The sequence below is a fragment of the Pieris rapae genome, chromosome 19 (genome assembly GCF_905147795.1).
Source record: "Pieris rapae chromosome 19, ilPieRapa1.1, whole genome shotgun sequence".
Lineage (NCBI taxonomy): Eukaryota > Metazoa > Arthropoda > Insecta > Lepidoptera > Pieridae > Pieris > Pieris rapae.
This window is the reverse complement of record NC_059527.1, coordinates 7,530,432-7,557,678: the sequence shown is the minus strand read 5'-3', so window position 1 is coordinate 7,557,678 and position 27,247 is coordinate 7,530,432. Positions and strand designations below refer to the sequence as shown.

At 32.7% G+C, this 27,247-nt stretch overlaps 1 protein-coding gene across 2 annotated transcripts; it reads left to right on the top strand.

The window, feature by feature from the left end:
* The first annotated feature begins 672 nt into the window (after positions 1 to 672).
* LOC110996921 (centrosomal protein of 164 kDa) lies at positions 673 to 22,428 on the top strand. 2 transcript variants are annotated; one of them, XM_022264823.2, is made up of 21 exons: positions 673 to 864; positions 1,066 to 1,177; positions 1,645 to 1,792; positions 2,428 to 2,866; positions 3,426 to 3,636; positions 4,648 to 4,937; positions 5,799 to 5,985; positions 6,345 to 7,203; positions 7,632 to 7,809; positions 8,668 to 8,825; positions 10,147 to 10,305; positions 10,766 to 10,866; positions 12,100 to 12,262; positions 12,759 to 12,876; positions 13,742 to 13,813; positions 15,379 to 15,445; positions 16,424 to 16,557; positions 17,331 to 17,488; positions 21,044 to 21,188; positions 21,692 to 21,756; positions 22,042 to 22,428. In XM_022264823.2, exons 1-21 carry the CDS (start codon positions 798 to 800, stop codon positions 22,123 to 22,125), a joined length of 3,915 nt encoding a protein of 1,304 aa, XP_022120515.2. In that variant the 5' UTR covers positions 673 to 797; the 3' UTR covers positions 22,126 to 22,428. The 2 variants fall into 2 exon arrangements, with proteins under 2 accessions (XP_022120515.2, XP_022120516.2); XM_022264824.2 differs by lacking the exons at positions 15,379 to 15,445; positions 16,424 to 16,557; positions 17,331 to 17,488; ... (1 more) ...; positions 21,692 to 21,756; positions 22,042 to 22,428 and having other exon boundaries at positions 13,694 to 13,809.
* Positions 22,429 to 27,247: the final 4,819 nt, after the last annotated feature.

The following is a 27,247-nucleotide window of genomic DNA, read 5'->3' as shown; positions in this document are numbered from 1 at the left end:
CTGCCGCTTTTTCATTTTATCGAATTTCAAACTTTCGTTGTTTTAGTTTTTGCCAAATTAAAGAATTATATTAAACTTATAAATTAAAATTTATCATTAAAATAAACTGTTTTCAAAGAAACGTTTAATACACTTGGATAGTGAAAAATGTTTAATTTATATATGATTAATTATAAGAACTTTGTGAAGGTTTCACTTCTACCACGTTTCTCTATCTATCTCATTTTCTCACACGTTAAATCTTATGAATATATGTTTTTGTCTCTTTTTACTGTCGCTTTTTCCGTTGCATCCGATTTGAAATATGACTCTAAAGAAGTTTCTCTATCTATCTCATTTACTCCCACGTTAAATCTTATGAATATATGTTTCTGTCTCTTTTTGCTGTCGCTTTTTCCGTTACATCCGGTTTGAAATCACAACGATTCTAAAGAAGTTTCACTTCAATAAATCTTTATTAAATTTTTGTTTATGTCAATTAATTATGATTCTGGTCTTCCATCATACACCCATGCAATATTAATGTGTGCAACTATAATATAACCATCGTAACGACACGATGTACCACGATGCAGAAGTCTATTCCTGCCTATGCTAATATTTGTCAATACAAAAGTGACATATTTCATTTTTCAATAATACGACAATTGACATACTGAATACTGATAATGGGCCGCGGCTGAATCAATTTTGCCGATTTTTTACGGACCAAAGAAATAATGGTTTTACTATTATTAAAAAATATGCAAGATGTAGTGTTTATATAAAAAATGAAATAAAATAATATAATTTTCAATATGAATTCATCATCAGTAGTGGCGTGCCGTGAGATTTTTGATGAAAACAGCCAACCATCAGCAGAGGGTTTGTATTAGATTTGTTTGTGTTGCTTTAAATTAAATCAATAGTTTTTAATTTTTTTAACTTCAGAAACTTACACCTATCAGGGTTAAGCTAGAGGAACAAGATGTTAACATTCACCTGTATTTGCACTCTTAACTTTTTTTAGCAGCATCTAGTAACGAATTATAAATTATTACTATTGGATTATTTGTTTTTATATAGAAATATCAGATTATGCCTGTCAGTTGGGAATTGATCCTGAGAGTGAAACCCATCTCCTACCTCTGGCCCGGGATGGGCTCATGCAAGCATTACCTCAACCATGGAAGGCTTAGTAAGTTACTAATATGTGCTGAAGCTTTTTCATTTGTTATTTATATACATATCCTTGTCTCTAATTTTTTTACCCTTATTTAGTTTTAATTTCCTTTATAGAAACTTTATGGGCAAATTCTAATTTAGATCTTATTAGAATTGCAAGTTTAATTTAATTATTATTTTAAATGTCATATACACAATTGTGTAATTAATTATCCATGAATAGGTAGGCTTTCAATGTAGTTGAAATATGTAGTGTAATTTTTTTAAATTTTATTGTAATGATTAAAGTCAGATTCAGAGTCCAAAGCTGGCAGGATCTGTAAATCCAAAGTGTCCAAAAAGATAATGGATTTGAAATATTGGAGTGATAGTTCATGTTAAGTCTTGATACTGAAACTTTAGTTTTACCTTAATATCTGTGTTTATAACAGCACTATATTTGAAACAATATTGAGTTAATATATATTTTTTATATTTAAGCTTTGATGAGAAACTACAAAGCCATTACTACTACAATGAAGAGACAAAAAAGACCCAATGGGAGCATCCACTGGACCATGTCTACAGGGAGCTTGTAAAAAAAGCTAGAGATGCTTCCGTGTTAGATGATACTTGTGCATCCGTTCAGGTAACTAAGTTTGTAGTAATTGTGTGAAAAAGGTTCCTGGAGATATTTGTAATGGTTATATAAATATAAAAGCATATTGCAAATACAGGTTTGTTTGTGCTAATACTATTAATATCATTTCAATTTGTGTTAGCCTATTAAATGCAGTCGTTAATTGTATTACTTTGCTTTCTAACTACATAACTTAAAAAAACTAAAGGTAACACTTTTTTGTGTCATTTGTCCCTTATTGCATACCATTTCTTTAAATAAATTATTCATAGCTGCAATCTGCAAATTAGTAATTTATTATTATTATTATTAATAATACTATCAGACTTTTTTTAGACAAGATATTATTTAACTTAATTTAAAATATACATGTTTAATATTGAAATAAATTAAGATAAATATAGTTGAAAATTTTTATTCCATTAACAACCTTGTCTGTTTGCCTTTTGTCGGCAAAGGACTCCTCCAATTGCCACCATTTCTGGCCTTGGCAGTGTGGGTGTGTGGCACCTACCATGGTTGGATGGAATGGTCTACACCTTTTCCTCTTAATGTGACCTGTGTGTTTTTGTGTGTTCTTCATGGAACTTACAGGACACTCAAAATGAAGCAATCTAGTTACTTTGTATTACCACCAATTTCAGGAATTACTAACATCTGAAGAAAACACAAAAAACCTTGAACGAGTTGAAACTAAGGTTGAAAGTGATGAAGATGAATTAATAACAGATAGTGAAAACCATGCATCGGATGTTAAAGAAAATGCCTTAACCCAAGGAAATAGGAGACCTATGGGCCGACCTCCTTTAGGTCCACTGTCAAGACTCGACAAGAAACTTGGAGATCTAAGAATATCACCTTTGCGTCGGAGTGTAGACAGTTCAATATCCCCTAAACTGATTACTACAAGGAATCCCTCTGAAAGAGATGTACTTAGTCGTCCAACGTTTGAAAGGCCTAAAACATTGTTTAAACAGCAATCGGAAATTATTGATCTTAAAATGCATGTACTAACAAGTCCCGAAGAGGAAAATTTCAGTCCTTTGTTGTCGGCTAAAGTTGATAAAGGATTGCCTTTCACAGGTATATGTTACTGATGTTTGCTTAGAAGGTTTCATTACAAGCAAAAAAATATTTGTGTTTGAAGCCACAAATAACTAGGAAGTCATTTGTAGTGTAGTAACACCTAGATCACATCTTTAAAGAAAAACAAATTAAAATTTTAAACATTGAGTTCAATATAAAAAAAATTATCACAATATTATATAATATATGTGATAACTTTATTTATTTACAGTTTATTACCTTATTCAAAAACATACACATAACAAAAATAAAAAAAAAATCTAAAGAAACAATACCAATAATAATAAATAAAAATATGTATAAACAAAATTTTAAAAGCCAATCAATAGGTTAACTGAGAATAATTAATATATATAAGCAGAGCTAATTACGAGGCAGAAAGAAAATGATTAAAAAGCTTTTGAAATAAATTTAAAGACTGAGCTCGTCTAATACCACTTGATTAAATATCGCGCTATAATTAACTGCCTAGAGATTCAATTAACTCACTGATTTAACTACTGCCACATATACACAAGTACCATAAGGTTTGAATATGCAAAATATCTACTTTCAGGTAAAGGCAATATGTTCTTAAGAATATCTAGATCGAACCTCCCTAGTCCAGACACAGAAAAGTCTTCACATTTAGATTCTCTAACTAAAAGTGACCCGCCCAAGGGCATATTGCGAGAAAAATCATCGGATTATATTCAAAGGAAAATCGAAAGTATCACTGGAAAATCTAAACAAACAGCAAGCTTCGATGAAGATAAGAAAAGTGTCAGGTAAGTGTTTCCTAAAAAAAAAGTGTGTGTACTTATGTACACGCGTTAGAAGTTATACTTTGGCGTATGGAAAAATTAACTAAAATACAGTAGTGATTAACGATAAATATTAAAATTAATCAAAAAGATTTTATTTAAATATCATCGTCGTATATGAAATTGATTTAAAAACACCAAAATAAGATTTATTTATTCACACTGTTTAATTGTACTGTTACAAAACACATGTTCTAAAAATAAAAATACTAGAATATACAACTTGAACATAGTTATCGATTTCCATGCCACCTAGACCTAACTTTACGATGTCGAATTTAAGTGTCGGTGTGCGCGCGCATCGTAAAAATTCACTCTCATTATTTTTCTCCATCGCGCCAAAAGATCTATAACTTCAAAAAATAACGTGAAACGTTGGAAATTACTATAAGAAAAGAGTTTTTATATTTGTAATGAGCACTGGCAAGTTAGTGTTTTAAAGTTTTTTTTTTGTGAAGGTTTTATTTAATTTTAAGTCTTGATGTATATTTTTATAGAGATTTTGTTATATTGATTTGCAAATTAAGTTTTGGAAATAAAATTCGATACAAAAAAACACTATTTTTTAAATCTATTTATCTAACCTATAATGATTTGATTTGGTTGCATTGAATTTGCTCCAAAACTACTGGACTAATTAAGAAATTCTTCTTCCATTAGAATGCTATCGTTATCCCTGATGAACATAGGCTATAATATAAAACAAAATGCGAAGCAGAGACAGATGGCAATTTTTTCTCTGTTTCTTATATTTTCGTTTCGCTTTGGTATTGATTGAATTTTTTTTTATTATTTCTTAAATAATGTTTAAGAAATAATAAAAAAACAGCATGTCCATATTTAGACAAACTATATAAAACCACATACAATATCAAAATCATCTGTTTATATTAAAGTAAAATAAACAACTTTCATCTTGTTTATTGTTTGTATATACGAAAATGCATTTAATATTTTAAAATATTTTTTCCACAGATTCAAACTAGAGAATCTCCCCGATCCAACAGTCAGCCCCGGCTCGAATAGCTCGTCGGAGCAAAACGACGGGCAAAGTTCAATAATAAGCGCGCCCTATTCGAAAAATCCATTAGAAATACCCCCATTTAATCCATTAAATAAAACCGAAGTACCCTCATTTCCCACCCAAATTCCCAATGTGCCTTTAAACTCCATTGTCCTTTCGCCTTTAGCCGGCCGACCACCGATCCCACCAAGAATTGACAGCCCGAGGGAATATAAGAAGGAATCGGAAAAGGATTCTATAGGTATTATTTAAGTATAAAATAAATGGCAAATTTGTTTCATGATCATTTGTAGCTAGATATAGATAAAAGAGTGCCAATAACCAATCGACGGATTGTAATATCCATCTGTCGATACAAGCTATCCATGGTAGGTCGGATCGGTGTATGTGGATAGACCTTTGTATGAAAATGCCAGTTCAACTGTGCGAATATCCAATCATAAGATTTTAACTTACACCAGTTTTTAAAATAATTAAAAAGCTATTTGATATGTTTTAAACATGTTTACTTTATTTGGTTTATATTGATCATAAAATAAAAATGGTGTAATATAAATATAAAATGGGGTAAAATATGACAGTAAATGTAAAATTAAAAGCATTTAATGTATATTTCTTTTTTTTACCCTCAGAAGTGTACATTGTTTTGTGTTTTTTTGTTTAAGTCGTAATTTATACTTAAAGACAAATAAATAAAATTAAAATTACTTTAATTTAATAATGATAATAGTGTAACAGAGTGTCCATGGGCGGCGGTATCACTTAACATCAGGTGAGCCTTCTGCCCGTTTGCCTGTTCTATAAAAAAAAAACAGACTTACTATCTCGACTTCTAATCGACTTAGGGCCTGTTTCACAATGTATGGATAAGGTGCCAAATAGCTATGCAACACATAAATTATTCGAAAGATAAAAGTTCCGAATAAGTTACTTGGCATTTCATGACGTATAGCGCTATCTGACAGTCGTGAAACGCAAAAATACTGTTTATCCTACAAATAAGTAACAAATAGCTTATTTGGAACTTATCCGGACATTGTGAAACAGGCCCTTACAGTGGCATTTTTCGTGATACGTTTTATATCTCATAATGATATTACAGATAGTGAAATCCGGGAAACCCGCGGGACGTCACCTCGAAGACGACTTGTGAAGCCTCCAGTTGCAGACTACATCAAACCTGGATTGTTTCAAAAGAATTTTCAGAAAATTTCTGACTTGGTTCGAAAGACAGAAATCGAGCCAACAAACTTGGAGGAACCTACTTCTGAAAAGGAAGTAAGGCCAAGGTATGGATTTAATACTATATACAAATTCAGTAACAGTATGTTGTCAATTAGGTTTTATAGGAAAGTGGCCAGGAGACTCAGCTGATGTTAATTGATAACACTGCCCATGGACAGTTACAATGCCAGATTGCTCGCAATTGCGTTGCTGGCTTTTTAAGAATTGTAATTTTTTTCTTGTAGCACTCCAACTGATTCGGAAATTTTATTGAATTAAATTAATAAAAATAATTTTCTAAAAAAAGAGTGGCGGTTACAATATTTCAGCTCTCTTCAGATTTTTGTATCTGTTTCTTAATCATTTGCATCACAATTGCATAATAAAAAAAACAAATGCATTTATTAGGAAAATTTACTTCCAGGTCACCACTTATACCGCAATCAAATAAAATATCAATAAATTTAATGGAAAGCATCGAATCTGAGACCTCAATAGACTCCCCGGATAGAGAATTCGCGATCATCGATTTAAATGACTTTGCCGACGCTGAAAACCAAAAAGATACAAAACCCAAAGAGGACAAATCGCCCCGCATCGAAGATGCTTCCGAAAAATCAAATTCAAAGACTGATTCGTTAAGAAACATTCCGTTAATCAAAATTCCGAAGCTAGATTTAAAATCGAAATTCGCACATTCCGATTCGGAGGACTCGAAAATGTCGACCGACGAACCGAATACTGGCGTTCGATCGAATAGTATAGACATTCCAAAAGACCTGCCAACATTGAAGTTATCACCTACCCCGAGTTTAGGATCTGAAAGACCTAGATTGGAATTAAACAAGCCCTGGTCCAGCCCATTATCCACTTTCAAGCCATTAAATAAAGCTGTCACACCGCTCAAATCTTCAGACTCGTTATCGAAAAGTCTCAGTCCAAGATTGGATGGCGTGATGCTGTCTCAAGGGAAATCCAGCACCGACAACGTAGTAGTCGTTTATCAGTTCGAAACTCATGATGAGAGTCCGAAAATCAAATCACCTATACCAGATATGGGAGTGAGGGAGATGGTGGAGAGAAATAAAGCGGATGAAAGAAGAAGACTGGAGCTTAACCTACAGAAAGAGTTGGAGATGATAAGGATGGAGTTTAGCGGGAAAGAGAGGAGGATGAGAGCGGAGTTGCAGACGGAATTGCGGGAGGTGGAAGAGAAGTTCTTAATGGAGAAGAGTATGAGATTAAGTGAGCAAAGTGAGAGGCATAAACGTGAAATGGATGAGGTAAAACTTTTTAGTAATGTGTTTTCTTTAGGAAATGTTCTTGAAATCTTTTTAAATGCTTTTTGCATTCTTTGTTTGTTTACCTCTAAACTGTTATAGTTTCTGGGAAAACTGACAGCTTCCGACGCCATCTTAATTAATAATTTAGTACGCATATGATTCCCGATTTATAGTTTTACCCGCTTCTTCTGTTCTTCTTCTTCTAGTTCTTCTTACCCGCTCTACGCCCTTGACTTGCGAACTGGTTGTAAATGTAAATTTAATTTTTTTTTTGACGTTCATAAGTGTACAGGTTTACAGGTTTACCTATATGAATAAAGATATTTTGAGTTTGAGTTTAAAAAATCTGTCACCAATATAAAATTTTGTCAAGATAACAATTTTGGGACATACAATCAAAAACTAACATCTATGATAATTTTTGTTAGGTTTTGACCACAAATGAGAAAAATTATCAGGAGACATTGGAAACTCGACTCAAAGAGTTGGAAAATAAATTTCAAAATGAAGTCGCCGCGACCCAAAGACAGCACGAGAGTAATCTCATCAAGATACGCGAAGATTACTCTGTGAAGCTTTCAGCGCAAAAGGAGCAGTTGGAGATTGGTAAGTTTAAAGAAAAACACTTTTTAAACGGATTGAAGTTATGTATTATTGTAAAATTATAATTATTTAAACATAATTTTAAATTTATCCGACGTTTCGCGTGCTTTACAGCGTGCGTGGTCACGGTGACTGAAGACAAAAGGTGTTAAATGTCAAAAAAAGTATCACAGCTGTAGAAAATGTTGTATTATCTGTATTTATTTCCCCGGAGTTGGTATCGACTAAAAGATGTAGTGTTTCTGCAGAAATTTATAGATTTATTTAAACAGATTGTTAAGTTATTTATAACGAAGACAAAACAAAAGGCCACATCAAATTGAAATCACCCACTCAATGGGCTACGCCTGTTTGCCCCACTTATAAAGTTTCAAAATATAACGGATGATAAATGATTGTTTAAGATAGTAAAAAAAGCAGGTTACGTAAGTTATTTCGCAACGTGGTGCCTCACCGCAAACGAGCTATTTCTTCCAGGCAACCCTAATATGGAACAATAAAAAAAATTACATAACTTTTGCTGAATTAATCGGGTACTTGGAGACTTCTCGCCGTCTTCCTACCTACACCGGTCGAATGAAGATATTTGTCATTAAATAACTAAATGTTAAGAGGATTTTAATTAGAATTTGCAGGTTTTGGAAAAAGTCAGAAGTTCGACTTATAAATAATTAAAACTTTATTCATTTTAGAAATATGGTTCTGATAAAATTCATCTATCGCTAGTCCCCACACCAGGAAGCCCTTGCTGTGGGTAATTGGGATTGCAATAATTCCTTGGTACACTTGTTACCTTTTTCATTTGCAGTACTTGAAATTAAAAAAAAATCTTATACGAAAATGATAACTTATTTATTTCAGAGAATGAACGTGCTCTCGCTGATGTCCGCGATCAACTGCAATTAGCTCTATACAGAGAGAAGGCTCGAATACTCGAAGAAAATCGTGCGACCGTAGACGCGCTAAGAGAAGAACACACTGCGAGGATTACGGATCTCAGACATGATTATAGGGCGGAGGTATAATTGTTTGATTTGCTGTTTTATGTTTTTTTTTTTTTTTTTTTATAGAACAGGGGGTAAACGGGCAGGAGGCTCACCTGATGTTAAGTGATACCGCCGCCCATGGACACCCTTAACTCTGATTTTTTCAATCCATAGAATTCTGACTTTTTATAATTCTACTAAAAAAGATCTCTATCGAAAAAGGGACAAATTTGACTCATTTCACGATAATAAAAAAATAAAATGTACTTTTATGTTTTACCTACAGAAAGATAAATCTACATATTTACTTACTCAAGTTACCTTATACACAAATGAATTTTCAATATCACGAACAATATATCAAATTAACTTTAATTACTTTATTTTATCTGGCATCATTACAATTGGCCAGATGTAACAATGACATCCTACGTCCACTATTTTATCTACCACTCCGTACTGAATTCTATTTTAATTTTGCTTCATCTCCACTTTGTCAACCATTACGTACTAAATTCTATTTTCATTTTATTCATCTCCACTTTGTCTACCACTCCGTACTGAATTCTATTTTAATTTTGCTTCATCTCCACTTTGTCAACCATTCCGCACTAAATTCTATTTTAATTTCACTCCATCTCCACTTTGCCTACCACTCCGTACTGAATTCTATTTTAATTTTGCTTCATCTCCACTTTGTCAACCATTCCGCACTAAATTCTATTTTAATTTCACTCCATCTCCACTTTGTCTACCACTCCGTACTGAATTCTATTTTAATTTTGCTTCATCTCCACTTTGTCAACCATTCCGTACTAAATTCTATTTTCATTTTATTCATCTCCACTTTGTCTACCACTCCGTACTGAATTCTATTTTAATTTTGCTTCATCTCCACTTCGTCAACCATTCCGTACTAAATTCTATTTAAATTTTACTCCATCTCCTCTTTGTCTACCACTCCTACTGAATTCTATTTTAATTTTACTCCCTCCACTTTGTCTACCATTCCGTACTAAATTCTATTTTAATTTCACTCCATCTCCACTTTGTCTACCACTCCGTACTGAACAAGAGAATCTTCAACGATCTTCCAATCAACCACTCCACAGCTTCTTTTCCTCCAATGTCTGGGCCGACGGTTAATTTATACTCCAAATAGGCTTTGTGGTCACTCCGATTCGGTCTTATTGTCTAAGCTCAATAGACTTGTAGCTTTGGCTTCCCGTTTGCTGTAACTTACTTTTTTCCGTCACCTTCTTTTCTGATCTTCAATTTTCGATTTTACTTCTTATCTTCTAATTTTTTTTTAATTATGCCAAGAATTTGGATGAAAAATGGTATCTCCTTCAAGGTGGAAAGACTTCGGAGCCAACACGCGTGTCACTTGGAAGAGTTGAGAGTGAGATTGTCCGGCGAAAGGGCTGCAGCCGTGAGACAAGACGACAGAGTTTTACACGACAAGTATCGTTGTCTTAAGGAGAAGTATGCGCGACTGAAACATGATGTTAAGGTAATTATGGGACTGTCAAAACTTACCGTTTACATTGGACCGAAACGTCAGTTTTGTAAATGCGTTGTCGGCCTTTAAGGGTGTTTGCATTCGCGGAAATTATTAACAATAGAAGTGTTTCAACAATTTCTTCCCCCAATGCTATTTCTAGATAGTTATCTTTAAACACTTTCTTAAAAGCAAAATTTTTACTAAAAAAATCTCGTGCAATTTTAAAATTATAAGTGTTATGTAGAAATACATTAAGTATGTATAATATGTCAAATGGCTCCTCCATTACTACTACTACTGTGTGTGTTCTTTCTCATAAAATAAACTATTTTTTTTCATTTCATGGCTTAAAAATATATAAACTATACCTTATCAATGCAAACTATGGTAGTTTTTATTTAAAAATTAAATAAAAAAGTGTATAAAGTTAGTGCTACAAAAACATTTAATATTATAATATCGTTTGCAGATTACACTGGAACGTCGCAACAAACGGCGCGAGATGAGTATGACAACTGGTTCGGAGACTGAGAAATCGAATTCCCATAAAGCGACGCAATCGTTGGAAAGGTATAATTTAATTCAATGATAATCTTATGATATATATAAATCTCCTGTCACGATGTTTGTCCGCGATGGTGTCCTAAACTACTTAACCGATTTTTTTTTATTAAATTGGCACACCGTGAGCAGTCTGGTCCAACTTAAGAGATAGGATAGCTTAGATCTTTAATTATAGTTGCAATTTTTATTGCAAATTATTTGATACAATTCTAACAGATGGCGCTGTATTAAAAGTACCAACGTTTCACATAAGCTACAGTTTCCCTTGAATAGTTTACTACTATGTAATATAACAAAAACCTTAGCCACAGCAACGCTTGGCCGAGTCTGCTAGTTTAATATAAATTTGGATATTAAATATGCTTTTTTGACAGCATTAAAAACTTTTTGTCTCGAAAGTTTTAAAAATGGAAATGTACTTAATGGTCGTACAAAACACGCAAATGTCCGCCCTTACTTATATGGCGAGAGAACGTTGCGGTATTTGCTACCGTGGCTATCCAAACAAATATTAGATTGCCTAACACTAACCTACTTACTCTAAATTAAAAAAATTACTTTTAAACGCATTTGTCGCGACTGCTATGGTTAAATTAATACAAACTACATCGGTTTTCTAATGTAACAACATTTTGTGATTGTATTATTTTGTAAAATAAAAAAAACAAAATATAAATCTCGAAAACCGGTGCCCCATACCTTATTTAAATATGATACTTCACAATTTCAGTAGGTTTGCTGGAGTCTAAAATTACTTTATAAAGTTAATATGACGTTACGAAAATGTCTGCCCCATTAATACGGGCTGATCGCTTTGCGTAGAGATTTGCAATCTCTCTCTGCATCTTCTATCGAGGCAGAATAAGAAACTCAAATCACCTCGTACCTTTCGCTTCTAAAGATACTTATTACTCAAGAATAACATTAACTAAGCGAAAAATTTAAAATTTAAGGTAGGTTAGTTGTGTAAATTGTGTTATAAGATTATTAGAAAATAACTGTATAAAGAAAAAATATCAGTTGCTGTGCAAATATTAAATAAAACTACGTAACTTTGTTTAAAATTGATTCGCTAAAGTATAGAGTATTCAGAGTTAACAACTCTGAATACTCTACTACTAATTACTACCTGACTAATACCTGCAGCTGAATTTTCGGACTAAAGGCAGAATACAAAATACCATCCATATCACCTAGACTATTTTTTATCGTATGATGTAAATAATTAAACATTTGCAGATGTAAAGAACTGAATGAGACATCAGTAAGTGCGATAATAGAGACGGAGCCGCCTCGTATACGCATCAACAATAATCCTGTGAAATGTGACAACGAGACGTCGTATTCTGAAAACGTTAAGTCTGACAATAATAATGACGATTGGAAGAGCAATAAGGATTCGGTAAGTTATTATTATTAATATTATTCATATTATTATTAATATTATTATTATTTTGTAATATTATTATTATTAATATTATTATTAATATTATTATTATTTTATCAGTCATGCAGGAAGTTATTTTAAAATTTAATATACAGAAATGTGACAGTAGAATACTAATTGGAAAAATTTCTCCGTCAGAGGTATAGATATTTTTTTTATAGAAACTGATATTAGGCTCTCGTGTTGATTGATACCGCCGCCGATGGATACTCTTAATGCTTAAGGCTCGCGAGTGCGTTGCCGGTCTTTTAATAATTGATGCGCTCTTTTTTTGTTGACCCTAAGTCGAATTGGTTCGGAAAGACTTTATTGGGCAGCTGGTTCCATAAAGTGGTGGTGCGCGGCAAAAACTTTAATTAAAACGCTCAGTTGTGGAATGACTGACATCGAGCATCGAAGCTAAAACACGAAATTTCATTTAGTTTTAAGTAGGATTATATTTTAATCACAGGTTGCGGAACCGGCAATGACGTCACTGACATTAGCGTTGAAGCAGTCGCGTGTTCGACGAACGGGGGTCGCGTTTCGTGAGCCACCTCGGCGCAGTCGGGAAAGGGAGAGAGACTTAGGTGAGATATACCGCAAGGATTGATAAAGTGTAACAAGAGGGCAATGTGAACAAAATCTGTCTGTCTCTTTTCATCGCAGCGTAAACACGTTTTGAGAGAAGGAGACAAAAGAGGTCTAATTTAAAGAATGTAATGCGACTCTTTATAAGGCGTTTTACGCTTTTCTTTAGTTTATAAAACAAAATTTGGAAAATATTTTTCAGTATGTAATTGTTTTTTTATTACATATATTAAACAAATACTGTGATAATAATAAATATAGCCTCGTCGGTAAATTCAGATTAAAATACAGCGCTGTCTTACTGACAATGTCTCGACAGGAATCGGTGATCGCGTACGAGTATTTGCGTGACGTTTTCTTCACGCTTTCACTTTGGAAATTGTAATTTCGTTAGAAAAATATTTGTACGAGAATTAATATAGGATTAAATATTTTGATCTGCTGATTAGAATGATTTAATTTAAAAATAAATATTCTCTTGAAAGTAAAATCAGAAAAACTATAACATTATTATTTTTTGTCTTTTATGAGTCTGCAAAGTGATTACTGCCGCCCATAGACCCCGCAGGTGGTGCGTTGCCGGCCCATACGGTTGTGGCACGAAAAAAAGCCGAGTTAAAGAAACATACTCATATAATTACTAATTGTCTTAAAATTATTTAGGATTTCGTTTGCCCACATTTATTGGAAACTAAAAGTTACGTTGTTCTTTTTGATCAATAAGCGAATATAGTTCATCGTGGTTTAGTGATTTCTGAGATATGGTTAAATTATAAATAATAAATCGGTGTAATGATGACAATATTTAAATTTCAGAACATTAAGGATAATTAATTAATATAATACGATAAGTAATTTGCGCAGGCGTCGCTACGGACTGTCAAGATTCGTCCGACGCCACCACAGCCGATGAGAAGCCAAAGGAAACTGTTAATGGTGAGAATAATAATAATAATAATAATAAGTCTTTATTCATTTAAGTTGGTACATCTTTCTTTTCATAGTGTAAGATTTGGGAACCCTTTTAAGTAAATATATCTGTGTTAGGGTTCCCAGCTCTTCCATAACAAAGTTAATTACTTAAAATAATTTAACCAGTTCATTTCCTTTTTATTTTTTACTTGTTAAACCGTTATCATCACACCTGATTGTGTGCATGAGTAAGTGTGTGAGAGAGTGAATGAATGAGTGAGTAAGTGAGTGAATGAGTAACGTGTATTTAAATTATGGGTCTCAAAAGCAGTTCTAATACTGCATAAGGCGTGATCATAAGCCAGTCTTTTATTCGGGTTTTTAGGTTGTAGGCAGTGAGAGGGTAGATGTTAAGCAGCCTATTTAATCAATAATGCTTTATTATTAAATCAAATATATCTTCTACTTCTTCAAGTGCCTCTCCATTGCTGGAGGTTGGCAGTCAGTTTCCTGAAACGCGTCTCGTCCTACGCCAGATGCAGCAACTCTTCCGCATTTGCAATACCCGTCCACTCCCTGACTTTGCGAAGCCATGACTTCTTCCTTCGACCAAGACGCCGTTTTCCCTGGATTTTGAAATATATCTTAACTTTAATTGCCATGGCTATAAGAGTATTTAATCAACTTCCTAGATGTTATATATAGCTTCTATGTAATGTTTTCAAGGGGAAGGTGATTGGGTTTTTAAAGGCAAGGTGTTTTTATAGCGTGGGCGAGTATCTAGATCATAAGTTTGACACCAATTCTTACTTAACTTTCCTATTATTACGACATTATGTTAATGCTTCTATTATGTGACATAATACAATTAATGACATTTGCATGCCGATTTATATATGCCGGATTTTTATAATTAATGTATCTTATTGCACCACTATCTTAGCAAATAAACGATTTCATTTCAATTATTAAAAAAAATATTTAAATTCTCCGCCACTCTTTTTAATCGCCAAGTTTTTTTCTTTTACATAAGGTTTGTAAGGAACTGCAACCATTACATCATGTTCCATATGACATCTTGAGTAATAAAGAATAATAAAATACATTAAAAACAAAGTTTTCATGTGTTTCCGCCTTTTAACATGAATTTAATACCGATTATATTTATAATGTATAACTGCTTACTTCACATATTTTTTATGTATTTCATAATTTATATAATTTATAAATTATATATACATATATATTTCTATTTATATATTTTTTACCCCTTGGTCCGTGGGGTCCTAACGCATTAAAGCTCTTTAGGGAATTATCAAAAAGGTTAGTCGACATCACAGGAGAACGAAGAGCTGGCAGCTACCTCGCACAAAGAATTAGTCTAGCAATTCAAAGGGGGAACGCTGCTAGTATCTTCGGAACCTTGCCTAAAGGGACTCCTTTTAATAATATTTTTTAATAATTAAATTTTAAGGTTAGTTATTAGATATATTTTTAGTTTGTAATTGTATATTAATATAATTAAATAAATAATATATTAATTTATATAAAGGCACACAAAGAATTAAACTTTGAATAATTCATTATAGGTCATATGCGCCGGAGATTTACAAGATTAAAATCAGCATCAACATCCAGACTGAACTATTCGCCTAAGTAAGTGTTTGAACACAATTTTTCAATATTGACGACATTTCAACATAAAGGGTTTAAAATAATAAACAGCAGATGCAACCAGCTACAGGGCAACATATGAAAACATTTATACATACGAATCATTTTGTTATATTATATATCACTACATATTATAAAACAAAGTCGCTTTCTCTGTCCCTTTGTCCCTTTGTATGCTTAAATCTTTGAAACTCCGCAATGGATTTTGATGCGGTTTTTTTAAATAGATAGAGTGATTCAAGAGGAAGGTTTATATGTATAATAACATCCATTAAATAGTGGAGAAGTACTGTTATTTTTGAGGTTTCTAATGTGATGTCGTAAATAATTACATTTTTGCAAACGTAGACTGAACCCTACGAGTTTTATCAAAATAAAGTACTAAGTATTGTACACATTGAAAAGGTCTACAGAAAAGTCCGTGATGGTATATGTCTATCTCTTATGGATAACCCACATTTTTATATACAACGTTCACAGATTTTTTGTAGTGTATTTAGTATAAGCATTGCACCCGTGCGAAGCCGGGGCGGGTCGCTAATAATAATATAAATTAAAAACAAAGATTTGTCACAGATTGTCAAAGATCCTATATCAGTATGGTGAAATAGGAGCACGTAATTATATTCTCGTGGGTACAACACGCAAATACAGTCGAAATAACTAACATCACCGCATACGCGAATTCAAGTAAATATATGACATGATACGATATCTATATAACATGATGTTTGTGCACGCTGTCCGCTATTATAGTGGCCACACATTGGTTCTGTTTTTTTTTGTTCTTCTGTTCTTGTGTGGCTATGAAAAGGGTTATATGTCGCGAAAAGTGAACTAATAATATATTAGTTACTAATAGTTATATTCTGACGGTCCTAATTTTAATGCAACATTGAAATTTCTGAAACATTTTTATCATTTTCGTATATATAAGATAATAAATTTCTGATTTTCCAGACGCGGTGAAGGTTGGGCGAGTCCTTTGGAATCCCTTCGTCAACAATTGAGAAAACTCGACGATCTAGAAGACCAGTTTCCAGACCTCGCTTGTCAACCCGCGTACAGTCTTCGGTATCCATTCACTGAATTAGGTAGGGTTTTTTATCTTGATTTACTTTATGGAAGTTATTATACGGATCTTTAACTTTTTAAAAAAATTTGTTGTATATGTTCAGCAAGGATTATGTAGGATTCTAATGATGAAAGAATTTTGAAATTGTTCTATTAGTTTTGGAGCCTATTCAAAAAATAAATAAAATACGTTTATTTTGGAACATAAGATCATCTAGGTATCACTTATTCCACGTCATTAAATTCGAGCCTGTTGGCATCCCTACTCATCGGCAAAGAAGACAGAGGATGTAGGCCGAGAGAAAAAGCCGGCGTAAAAAACTCTCGGTACTCTTTTAAAAAAGCAAATCATCAAACAATATTTAAAACAAATATATCAAATTAATTAATTAAATCAATCAAGACAAACAATCAATTATATTAAATATTTGCTAAAATACGCATTTAAATATACAGGGAAAAGTTAAAAGGAGTTTAAATAATCTGAGAGTCTATCTGTCTTTAACATCTGCGTTATATATAATATTATAATCGTATGATCCAAGTTCATTCCATACATAGAATTTCCTTTGTCCGCTGGTGTATAATAAAATTGTTATTTCGGACACCATGTAACTGATTATTAGGTTAATAAAAATTTTAGTTAAGAACTTTGTTTGTATTCTCATCTCTTTATCACTTTAGTTGCCTGCTGCCAAAGGTGAAAATTCATATCAAATATATTCTTTAAAATTTATGTATTATATACGTTTTTAATTGACTTACATCAACCTTCAATCGACTCGTGTTCTAGGCCCAGTAGCGACCGCAGACACGCCAGAATTAGAATTCGTACGTCACCGTGCGCTCGTAGAACGGGAAGGTATGCGACGCGCACGCGCCGCCTTAAGGCGACGTAAAGCGGCGCTTAAGGAGAGCCGAGCATCGCTTTCACCGCACAGAGCCGCTTCGGTGAGTTTACTTAGCACGCGCATGTGATAGATATTTTTAAATATTTCTTATACAATACTATCCTCAAATATATATTGTTTATAATGTTTATAGGTATGAAATGGGTAGCTCAAGTCAAAGATTACCATAGATAATTAATTTAAAACCGTTTATGGGCCGTTGCGTCCACGTGTGTTAATACGTTTCACTGTTTTCGTTGTTAAAATTAAATATTAAAATTAATTAATTTAATTTTACATTAATTATTAAAATTTATGTTTACAATCTGGATTAGAGAATTCTTAAGAAAGTGCGGAATGAGAAGCGATGGAGAAGGTTTGTGGTTGCAGCTGTCTTGATTAACTATTGTTACAATAATGTTGATACGAATAATGGAAAAATTACGAGTATACAATAATGAATTGACGCGTCGCAAATAGCAAGTTCGCATAACTGATGATATTTCTCTTTCCTTACACACTGTAATTTTAATAATTTTCAAAACTAGTTTTTCATATACAATTTTGAATTTATTAAGAAAAAAAATATTTTCATAGTTTAGCGTTTTTTTTCTGGTGAAATGTTTAACATTAATCGAATTTAAGACTGATATATAAAAATATCTTTATCAATCTGGTACGCGTCGTTTTTTGACGTTAGAAACGTTAGTTTCAAGTACATAGTATATAATCATTACGTATATAAATCTACATGGTTGAAGGCAAACACAATGAGAAAACCATCTCATCCAAAGAACCATGTCTGTCAGAAGAAGTAGGTTCACCTATTTGCCTGTAATAGGTGCAGTCAGTTACATAAAGAGTAGCGGTTGAATATTTATTGTGGCATAGTCATAACAGTAAATAAATTAAGGTCTTTGATTCGTTCCTGAATCAGGTGGTTTAAATATATGTAGTCTGTATCAAATATTTTCTTAGTTAATTTTGTAAGTAATTAAACTATCCCGTAGTGGTTGTAGATTAGAGTATTGTTTCCCAAGGTGTGGCCCATGCCCCACAAGGGGGCAATTTGAGTGTTAAGGTCCTTTTCGACAATTTTTTTATGTATAATTATTTGTAATTTCAGTTTTTCATTATATGTGTAAAATCTAGTTTCGTTAGCAATTTCCAAGTAATTTATTCCTAAAACCTACCATTTCAATTTAATTCATTGATTAAATTTATACAATAAAATAGGTCGGGAAACACTGGATTACAGTATCAATAAGGGTTACGATTTTTTTTAATTGTACAAAAATGGTATTTATGTTCCAATCACAAGTAGTTCGTCATCTCGATAGTTCCTAGGGATGTTGTAGAATCTGTAGGTTTTCGATTATAAAAGCTTATTTACAGACAACATTTATAAATATTTTTTTTTATTTACTTTTATATTTTTTTGTAGAAATACTAATGGCCCGTTTCACAATGTCCGGATAAGTTCCAAATAAGCTATTTATTACTTATTGGTAGGATAAATAGTATTTTTGCGTTTCACGACTGTCAGATAGCGCTATACGTCATGAAATTCGAAGTATCTTATTTGGAACTTTTATCTTACAAATAATTTATGTGTTGCATAGCTATTTGGCACTTTATCCATAAATTGTGAAACAGGCCCTAAATCAGTCAATAACACAGTTTTGACGTCGACGACGTCTCTTTGTGTTTACTGTGAGTAGTGTTAAATTAGTGCTGAAGTTGGGCAAACACGGCACGCATTGAAGGAAACTGTTACCCTGCCTCGTCCATATTGAGTCAGCCTCGTCCAGAGCGCTTGGAATTAGTGCATAGGAGTCTATTGCACCTGGCACCTGTCGGACAATGGATTCTTCGGGTCACTTTGATAATTCGCTTAGTCGCAGGTGGATTGTTCGGAAATCCTTTCACAGACTGTTCAGATTTTTTAATAATAACAAAATTAAACTGGTTTAAATCGTAGTCCATTTTTTTACAATGTGATAGGTTTTAAACATTTGGTATAGTGTTTCAAATTTGTCGAAAGGAACTGAATACAATTTTAGTTTTTTTTAGTTTTTCGTCATTTTAGTTTTTCTTCATTACTTACGGTTACCGACAAATAATTGGGTATTTTTAGAGTGTCGTAAACATATACCAGTTATAATAGGAGGAGCGCGAGGCCACAGAACTAGAGGTGGCGTTACACCGAGCTCGCGCCTTGCTCGGTGAAAAAGAGATAAGACTGCAACACATCGAGCGCGCGCTTCGAAGACTGGCAGATGCCCATCCGCCGCCTCTTATTCAGGTGGAGGCCTTAGGCCTTAGAAGCCTTTGCCTAACGCGATCATATTTTCGCATTTAATGTGTATAGCACGCTTTATGGCCTACAAGTAGCTTCTTATTTTTCGATATGTATTACAATTATGTACATAAGGAATTGTACGTGCACGCGCACGTGCGATTTGCTGATTGAAGTTGACATCGTCCGAAATAAACCTGCATTAACTGCTAGCTCTTACCTGCTTTGTTATAAAACTAAATTGTTTTCTATTCAATATTTAAACTAAAGTAGACAATCATCTCTTTCAGAGAATTATTTTCTTTGTGACCAGATAGAGCAGCGGTTTCGTTCGACTGTGATGTATACTGATCAGACGGGTTTTATGAATTTAATTTCGCTCAGGCCATGAAGTTTGGTTGTTTGTGGTTTTTATAACATGCATTTTATAAAAATATTATCTAACCGAATACGAACGTAATATTTTGTTACTGAGAAATTTGTTGTAAAATGTTATAAAAATTACGAACAAAATTCGATGTAAAATTTCAACGATTTGTGTCTTCGTGATTGCCTCTTTGAATTTTTGTTGCTTTTGAAATTTACAGAAAAAATATAATTTTAAATTGTACTTAAATAATAAGCAATAAATATGACAATGTGTCTATATACTCTTTAATTTTATTTTAGCTATTAATAATTCATTAAACCATTTACATTATAATGTAATGTGAAATTGTGTGAGTAACATAAATTATATATAATTATTCTTCATAGAATCAACATGAAGTACAAAAGTCAAAACACACACACGGTACAAAAGTCAAAATGACTTGAATTCACACAATTTTTTCATATTCATTTTCATCTCTTTAGAATAAGCTTTGTTTTAAGAAATTCAGCCTTTCAATGTTTGCTTGGCTTGTTGCATTAATTTTTTTACTAGACTTTATATATTTTCAAAAAATAAATTTACAGAACACAAATTTTAATATGCACCTTCTTAATGTGACTCTATTTGGATATTTTATTATCTTTTAGTCTATACTCCGAATACAAAACGTATTTCAGTATCCATTTATCCATTGACATTTGAGAGGACTCGATTCCGAAACTTGGAAAATTTTTGACATTGGAATTTTACGTGTAATTGTTTCTTTTACTATGGAATGACCATTAGCTTTGCCGTTTCTTATCGTGTGTTTTATATTCCAAATAAGTATAATATAGAGAACCCGACCGTATTTATGATAATACACGATCCACATCTTTGAAAAAAGTTTATGAATATTAACGTATATATACATTTATATAAACATTAGGCGAAATATATTCCAGGAAGCAACGACTAGCGAAGGGTCGTCGGGAAGCGAAGCCGCTCACGAAGTGGAAACCGGTGGAGCGGTTTTACGATCACTTCGCGCGTTGCACGCTGATGTTAGAGACATCTGGCGTGCGTTGGACGCTAGACGACCTAATACGGGTAATCTTTTATATTGACGACCGTGTGTGCCCATTCTATGTAGTTATTAAAAAGGGTTCAAAGTATTGATTGAGTTTAAGGGAAGTTATCATATTTATCTGTAATGATTTTGCATACGTGTATATAAAAAGGGTTAATTGAAGATCCCAAATATAGTACTAGATTTAGTAAGACTCTTCACACATAACCACTGCTTGGCAACATTTTGTCATTGCCATTGAGTATTTCGATACTCGGAAAGGAATAATAATAAATAATATATATTATGTAATAATAATAATATGGATTATTTTTAAGTTTCAACAAAATCTGTAGTTTTTGAGATGCGGGTTTGTATTTTTGGATGTGCCACGTGTCAGCCACAAACGGCTGACTAATGTAAAGATTAGTGATAAGATAAGATAACAGCCTCACTGGTTCTTTGAGATTTCCTTTCGCAAAACTGAAGAAAAATTTGGAAATTTGTTTATGTATTTGTTTCGTAAAGATTAAATTAATTTCAGCGTCACCAGAAACAAGTTCCTGTAATGTGCCGACTACTTCCCACACACGAATGACTTTATCAGCTGTAAGTATTAAACTATTAGACCGTAAGAATTTACGTTACAATATATATAATACATATATTTGAAACTCAAGGGACCAGAGATGAAAAGTTAAAATTAATATTTAAATAAATGAGGGGGAGATGATTTTTTTATTTCAAAATTATTATTACGTATTTACATTTAAATACTATTATATATATAATTATTCACAATTCTTTATTTCAAAAAGAAATGTCAGGAGGCTGTAGTCTTGGTTTTTTTTTTAAATAATGTTTGAATCGGTTAAAAACAATATTTTATTTCAGCCTGAGCCGACTTTACAAGACAACACGGACGCTGTCGCAGAAAAGGCGAAAGGTTTGCGGGCGTGGTTGCAAACTGCACCTTAATTAGAATAGTCATTGTATAAGCATTCCACAAATTATATCGCCTAATTATAAATTAATTAACATATTTCAGCGATATTTTCGTTCGTCTGGCGTTTTATTGATCTAAGTCGCTATTAGAGCGCGTCCACACGATGCGGTAACAGTGCGTTGCGGCGCCGTACCGCAATTATTTCGAGCTATAGGGTGCCACACGGGTGTTGCGGTGTGGTAATATGTTTTACCCCTCCCCGCCTCGTCTCGCAGGTCACTCGTCTGGCGCGCTTGCGGTGCGACGCTGTGTGACATGGTATAGTAATTTGTATGTAGGATTGCGTTGCGGCACCGCACCGTTTACGCATCGTGTGGCCGCGCTCTTAGGCTCACAAATCAACGTCAAGCTCAAGTCGAGTGGCTCCCAGAAAAATAATAGATGTTCATTTGTTTAATATGTTTGAAGATTGTTTAACGTGACGTCATAACAAAACATGGATGAAATGATTGCATAGTTGTATGAAGATAATTGAATCATTTCTCAATTATCACTATTTTGAACGGATACAAAGGAGTGAATTCACAGTTAACACGCAGAAGTTAACTAGGCACCTCGCTGTATTGACGTCATAGTAATGTACTAACTGCATAAAAAAATCAAGTAATCTTAAGGCCCCTCTACACTCGCGATAGTAGGTATCTATTGATTATTTATAATATCAACTTATAACCAATAAGGGGGTCCATCATCCGTACGTTAATAAAACAAATATAATTTTACTTTATTTTTCACACACTATACTACACTATATTTGGCACACTGCACGCAGGTACCAAGTTGATTTGTGCGTGTAGTTTAGGCGAATCGAGTGGAAGAGAAAGAGATGTGGCGCAAGCGTACAATTAGCGTAACGGGACAATCAGTCATTCGTGTTTCGTGTGTGCAGCCGGCGTTCATTGATTTATTAGACGTTGTCACATCAATAAATTAAATCGTTAGGTGTCATACATCATATGTTACTTGCCAACATTGTTATTTGTTTCTTTAACAACATTTAAAATAATACTAATTAAATAATACGTACAATAGTATTTTTTATATATCCAGGGTTAATATTTACCACACGATTTCTTGACGTTGATTAATGACACTCAGAGATCTTGGTTTAAGTCAAATTTATAAATGACATTGACATTTGGGAAAATTTTGAAAGTCCCACAAAATGGTGTCGATGTTTATTGAGTTGGTAAATTTCTTATTTCAAGTAGCGTATAAGTATTCTATTCCACTTTACTATGTGATATTTTTCATCTACAACCGAGGGCTCTTGTGCCTAACCATATATGGTTAGGCGCCGGAGGCCGCGTTATAAGTGTCCTTCTAGCACAATTAGTTCTTTATAAAATCTGTTTTGTGATCTTCGAAATGTTGCCATCCTTTTCTTTACTACGAAGTGAAAAGGATGGCATCAGTCAACCTCCGTTAAATTCTAGTCATTAAAGTGTATCCTATCTAGTCACATTGGTGCTAATTCTGATGTAAAACAAAAAAGTGTAGAAAATCGTTTATTTCGACACAAAAATAATTTCCCTTATTGACATTTCAGTGTTCAATCTCGACCGTACTCTTTCGTCTCATTCTATCTAAATATAATTACGTTGCGATGGAAAGAGACAAAAGTCTTGTAACCGCATTAATTACTATGAACGTTATTTCCATTGTATACGGTGCAATTTTCCTTATCATGCGACAAGTTGTACATCAGAATTACGACCATTATCTGCCAAATAAATACAATAAGTAGAGTAAAAAAATGTTCAATTAAAAATATAGTATATTTAGATGTAACATTTATTCCACCTAGCAAACTAATTTTGCTTACAAATTCGGTAAAAAATTGTTATTAAAAACATACTTTATCCCGTTTAGGCATAAAGCATGAACTGATTTAGGTTTTAGTACGTTTTAAGACTGCTAGATTCTTGTTCTGAGTTTCGAGCGTTGCTCAGACATTTAAATTATTGTTTGGGACTAATTTTTGTTTACCTTACCATTGCATTTATATAATTTAAGTATGATATTTTTATTAAAAACTAGATATGACTCTACTTTTGGCTTTAATATGGGTTTATTTTTTTACATATCGCGGCGCGACTGCTTAGTGCGGGAGAGTTATTGAGCGAGCATTGCAATTGTACGTACCCTCAAAAACCTCAAGGCACCACCAACTATCGCCTTACGCCCAAACCCAATAAACTATCTCAATCCATTTTTGACTATCTGAGATATACATATTAATCCAAATATCGATAAAGTGTGCCAATAACCAATCGTCGGATTGTAATAGCCGTCTGCCGATACAAGCTATCCATGATGATAAACCTTTGTATGAATATGACAGTTCAACTTTGACAATATCCTATCTTAAGATTTCAACTTACACCAGATTTAAAACAATAAAAAAGAATGATATATTCTACCCACAGACATGTATATTTGAATATTATTTCATTTACTTTATTTGGTTAATATTGATTTTCAAATATGAGTGTAAAGAGCGAAGAGGTTGCATTCTATCCCTCGCCAAAAATGGATTGTTTATGGATCTTAGATTCTTTTCGATCTGAGATTGTTTAATTATTGGGTTCGGGCGATTGGCAACAACTTTCGTATGCTAGAGACTGTTCGCTTTTCAGGAATAAAAATACTACTCAATAAAACTAAAATTATCAAGTCATTTTGAAATGAAAATTTACCTCAGATTTTAAGTTTTCACTTTGATTTTGCTGGAGCAACATATTTTGCTATTTGTTTTAATACATAGAAGAATATGGCAGCTGGTAGAAATTGTAATTTAGGCACAGAATAGAGTAGTTAAACTAGAAATGACGGTGCAGGTTTGAGAACGGATGTAAAGATTGATGACGGCTCTGTGATATTGTAGTTTTATTCGTCATTCATCATTCATTGTTTATCGAGTATTTCTAGCAATGAAAATTCAGTCTTCACAACAACATATTAAATATAAAATATTTATTGGGTATACGCGCCAATTCAGAGTCGAATCTTGCCCTAAGATATTAACGTTTATAGGTGCGACCTATTCATTGCTATTTGTATTGACCATAGACAAACTTGCCAACCATAGACACAGCCATCTTACTTAAACATTATCGGCTTAGTTATATATTGAGGTCTAGATTAGATTTAATTTTTGTTACTTATAATCTTCACCTTTCCAATATTTTTTTTTCACAACTCCATTTAGCTTTTATAAAAATTTTAAATCACTTGAGATAAACTCGTATATCATAAAACAGTATTTAACTTACGTTCATAAGTGATTTTTCTGTAGAATAGTAGTCTGTCTACATATACTATTATAACCTATGACATATAATGGATAAAATAGGCAACGATCATGTTCTTAAAAAGAAAGAATATCATTGTTATTTGTGTTCATATTTTCTAATATAAGATATCAATAAACGGACACTCAAAATCCTTATTAAAATAATATAATCACAAAGTTCAATCATTGTTTATTATAAACAAACTAATTCTATGTGTAAAAGTTACAAATATTTCAATAATAATATTGATGCTAATTAATTTAAAGCCGTATTGTTCTTTTAGCAAAATCTAGTCAATAAATTAAGAAGGTAGATTTCTAGTACTGTGTCTACTCAGCAAACGGTGACGCGCTAACTAAATTAACTGAAGTATATTCCTTATCCAAGAGATGGCGCTAAAATATATATATATAAATAATAATAGGCGCTAAGGCGCTAAAATATAATATAATATTTATTCAATTATTAATTTTTAGAATTTTATCGCCTATGTGTGGTACTAACACAACCCTGTATAACAATAAAATCAGCCATTTCAACTGTACTTATTCGTGTCTGACAAATTCTGACGGAAATATAATGCATTATTTATATGAAAATGAATATTTGTATGTAAAATATCTTGTTCTACTAAAGTTATGGCTGTTAACAAAATAATTGGCTACTAAATGAATGGACTTGCCTACTAAGTTTAGACAGCAAGAGAGAGCATCAGAGCAAATTAGGGCCTAGGAAAATTACTAGGGAACTTTTAAAAGTTTTTTTTTATAGAACCGGGGCCAAACGGGCAGGAGGCTCACCTGATGTTAAGTGTTACCGCCGCCCATGGACACTCTCAATGCCATTAAAATTTTTATTTAAAATGAAACAAATATTTATTATTTACATAAGGAAAAATTTTCTTACCTTTACGAAACAATTGTTGTTGGGTAGACACAGTAAAATTAGTCGCTGTATTTACCAAACATTGTTCGATATATTATAACGGTCTGGTATATAACAGCGAATAAAACTCAGTAATGTGTTTCGTCCAAAAAAAGTTTATTTACAATTTCACGTAGAGTTTAAGTTGCATTGACGCACATTGTAAAGATGTATTGTTGTATTGTTCAATAATTACTAAAATAATATTATGTCCCTTTTGCATATAAAAACTAAATGAATATCGAAGTAGTAATCTGTCTCTTTTTATGAAATCGTAAACACAATGTGACAGAAAGAGTGGAATGGGTATTTCAGATAACGCAATGTCATTTAGTTTTTATGAATGAAAGGGTTTCTTGTGATTTTAATACCACCTGGAAATCTGAAACTATTCTAAACGAAAATTATTATGTAATAAATTTTCTATGACTTCTTTTTTGATAAAAATTCGTTGGGTACTTCTCGTACTCTATCTACTAGGTGGTATTAAATCTTCTCTATTTATACTCTGGCGCTTAAAAATACTATTTCTTGAAAAAGCGATGTGATGATATAAAAATGAAATTACTTTATTAAATGTAAATGAATATTCCCCTTTTTTTCTCCAATCAATTTAAATTTTTCTTAATTTTTAACTCAAGCCATCCTTTGTCTCTTTTCACCAAACTATAGACAATTTGACGGAAAGAGACAGAAGAGTTCTTAAGTGTGCTGCCTAAACATTGAAGAGATTTTTACGTTATGACTTTTGGCATCATAAAGGCTGTCAAACGTCAACTATCAATTGTCAAATACTTGGATTTGACATACGAGAAATTTTGCGTTATGTCTATCTCTTCATTTACTACTTCTAATTTCACATCACTTTTCAAAT

What these genes read in the sequence shown, in the direction of transcription:
- LOC110996921 (XM_022264823.2), top strand. Translation starts at nt 798, where the DNA reads ATGAATTCATCATCAGTAGTGGCGTGCCGTGAGATTTTTGATGAAAAC. An exon ending in TAAAGGATTGCCTTTCACAG is followed by an intron (nt 2,867 to 3,425) that starts GTATATGTTACT and finishes ATCTACTTTCAG; the next exon opens with GTAAAGGCAATATGTTCTTA. An exon ending in ATCGGAAAAGGATTCTATAG is followed by an intron (nt 4,938 to 5,798) that starts GTATTATTTAAG and finishes ATGATATTACAG; the next exon opens with ATAGTGAAATCCGGGAAACC.